The following is a 2,851-nucleotide window of genomic DNA, read 5'->3' as shown; positions in this document are numbered from 1 at the left end:
TGTAGTGGCTGCTAGTGGCAGCTACTATTTGTGTGTGATATATTGACACAAAAACATCTACAACTTACCACAAGGAGTGGAAGAGTTCACCCCCACTATTAACACTAGTGGTTTTTCCCAACCAAACAGCTACTTTGCTGCTGGCTTGTTTGCAATCTAACCGGCTTCTGAATTGGATTCTACTCTGAGCACTTTTATGGTAAGTTTGGCAACATGACTTTGATCTTAAATGTGTTTATTGAAAAATAACTGCATTGTTTTGTGCCTGTAGTAATCTTGGTTATTTTGGGGCAAACCAGATATTTTAAATAATTGAGGTCATGTCTCCTTTTGTATTTTTTTTATCCTGCCCACTCCTCTAGGCCTCAGTATGAAATCCTGTGAGATTTTGTGGGATTTTAGTTTTTGAAAGAAGGACGAGGCTGATTGTTTGGTCTGGGAGAGCATGTGGTGGAAGTGTAAGGCTGGCTGCTCCAGGTGGGCTTTAAATCATTTCAAATCACTTGTTTTTCATTTTTTATTATGATGTGCTTACGGATATGCTTAGATGTGCCTCTGACCCCGAACAGCTGATTCAGATGGTTGCATGACCTTCTGCAGCCATCAGTCCTGCAGAAGGCTGTTAATCACCACAGATTGAATCCAGGTGGCAGAAGAACCACTCATCTAAACCTGTTGATTCTTGGGTTGGTAACTGGTTAAACTGGACTATTACTACTGGTACAGGATCTTTATCAGCCTTTTGAATGAATTTAATCAACTTATTTGGAAATGTTTGGTTAATGGAAGATTGAACCAGCTGTTGGATAGAAGTTTATCCTGTATAAACTGTAAATCATTTTTCTAACTACAATACAAAGCACCTTTTGCTCTATTTTTCTGCCTGTGTTAAATCAACCCTGATCCTCCCTGAGTTTTATCTTTAGGTTTTCTGATAAACAGCCTTTATTTTAAATAGATTCCCTCATTTTAACGAGTGCAGCATCATAAATGCTACATTACGCTGCAGCTTGATGGGTAAATGTTACTGTATATGTCAACTAACATTAAGATAAATATTAATGAATATTCATTAGTGTGTCCTAATTAATTTAATTGAGTGTACATGGGGAACCGTACGCTTTGTGTTTGTTCTATAACCAGTACACTATTTAATATTTCTATGTGTTTCAGAACTTTTCTAATGTTTTTCATCTTTCTGACCGGCGCCTTCCTCACTCTTATCTCTCTGTGTTTCAGCTGCTGCTCTGCAGTTTGACCTGAAGCTGACTGACTGCAGGGAAACTGCCAGGAAGTGGCTTCATTAGGCGCCACAGCGGGAGGAAGGCACCAAGGAGCCAAAGAGACGCCAACCAGAGTCAGACCTGTTACGGCAACTAGTTCTGTTTCCTGGTTCATACAGAACAAGCTGAACCTCCTGGACCTTCATGGACAATAGACCATGAAGAACTCCCACTAGCCATAACGGATCAGAACACTGGTTCTGGTAGTCTGTGCTACCCGTAAATCCGTCCTACCTTGTGGCGATGCCACATTGATGCTATGTCACAATCTGCTGACTCAGCAGATTTCTTATCCTACCTCTGGAAGTTTAATTTTATGTGTTTTATTTCATGGCAGTTTAAGTTTTATTTAACTTAGTTTATACCTGGCTTTCATTAAACTGCTGTATTACTTCATGTTTTTAGTCTACATGACAGCAGCTTGTAAATATATTTATGGCTTTAGTTTGCCATCTACTGTAAACAAGTTATTGTTTGGTGGTTAATCAAACAATAGCTTGTTTGATTAACCGCCATTTTTAATCAAACAAGTGGCTATTTTTTCCCTATATTTTAAAATATTTTTGTTTAATTACATCCTTTTTTATTATTATTAAACTTTGCTAAATAGATGTTGGTACGATACTATGTGGGATTGAAGCTGAGTAATAGCGGTGTAATATTAGCGTATATTAATCATATACTGTCATTTCAGTGATCTGCGCAGTTTGGTCGACACTTTGTGGCTGCATTTAATAAAGTTTGTCATACAACGTATTAATGCGCAAAAGAGTTGCGATGATCTGTATTTGTCTTTAATTCCAATAAAACTTCAGTCACTCAAATAATGCTATCCAATATATTTAACATTAACAACCCGCTGTAGTTTTCTGTTTGTAAACATGACGGTAGGAGTTTTGTACGCATAGCACTGACTGATAGACTTAGCTATCTATCCGTGCTATCGTAGGAAAATCTGACGAGGTAGCACTGATAGTCAGAATACTGGTTCTGGTCTAATGGATCAGAACCAGCAGGAGGCAACACTCCACTTACATATTCCCAGCCGCCAAGGTATGAGAAGGCGAGGATGAAGGCGATGATGGTGGTTGCCACGGTGAAGCTCATCACGGAGACGTGGATCTGTGGGAACATCCATGTTGTCATGGAGATGGCATGGTGCCAGGTCCCTTGAGGGCCTCTGTGGGTCAGAACCCAGCCGCACACGGAAACTCACCACAAACCACAGATCTTTGCCAAACATCTGGACCTGACTGGATCTTCTCAGGTACCGAGCCACCATCATCCCCACCGGACACAAGGTCATCCAGGCGAGCAGCATCAGGCAACCTGGAGTACAGAGGACAGGTTAGCCTCCACCGGCTAACAGCTCCCAATTGGCCGTCCGATGGCCAACGGCTCTTGATCGGCCGTCCGATGGCCAACAACTAATGGCTCCCGATTGGCCGTCCGATGTCTAATGGCTCTTGATTGGCCGTCTGATGGCCAACGGCTCCCGATTGGCCATCCGATGGCAAATGGCAGGATTGTAGTCAAGACCACCTAACCCGAGACCGAGACAAGACCAA

General features: G+C 41.7%; 1 protein-coding gene across 1 annotated transcript; it reads right to left on the bottom strand.

The window, feature by feature from the left end:
• Positions 1 to 2,139: 2,139 nt before the first annotated feature.
• LOC107835438 (putative ferric-chelate reductase 1) lies at positions 2,140 to 2,631 on the bottom strand. The gene is made up of 2 exons (XM_016667817.1): positions 2,500 to 2,631; positions 2,140 to 2,405 (listed from the first exon to the last, which is right to left on the bottom strand). The coding sequence occupies exons 1-2, from the start codon at positions 2,602 to 2,604 to the stop codon at positions 2,211 to 2,213; spliced, it is 300 nt and encodes a 99-aa protein (XP_016523303.1). The 5' UTR covers positions 2,605 to 2,631; the 3' UTR covers positions 2,140 to 2,210.
• Between the last annotated feature and the right edge of the window lie 220 nt (positions 2,632 to 2,851).

Source organism: Poecilia formosa, unplaced genomic scaffold (genome assembly GCF_000485575.1).
Source record: "Poecilia formosa unplaced genomic scaffold, Poecilia_formosa-5.1.2 Scaffold2499, whole genome shotgun sequence".
Taxonomy (NCBI): Eukaryota; Metazoa; Chordata; class Actinopteri; order Cyprinodontiformes; family Poeciliidae; genus Poecilia; species Poecilia formosa.
This window is presented reverse-complemented; position numbering and strand designations above follow the sequence as displayed.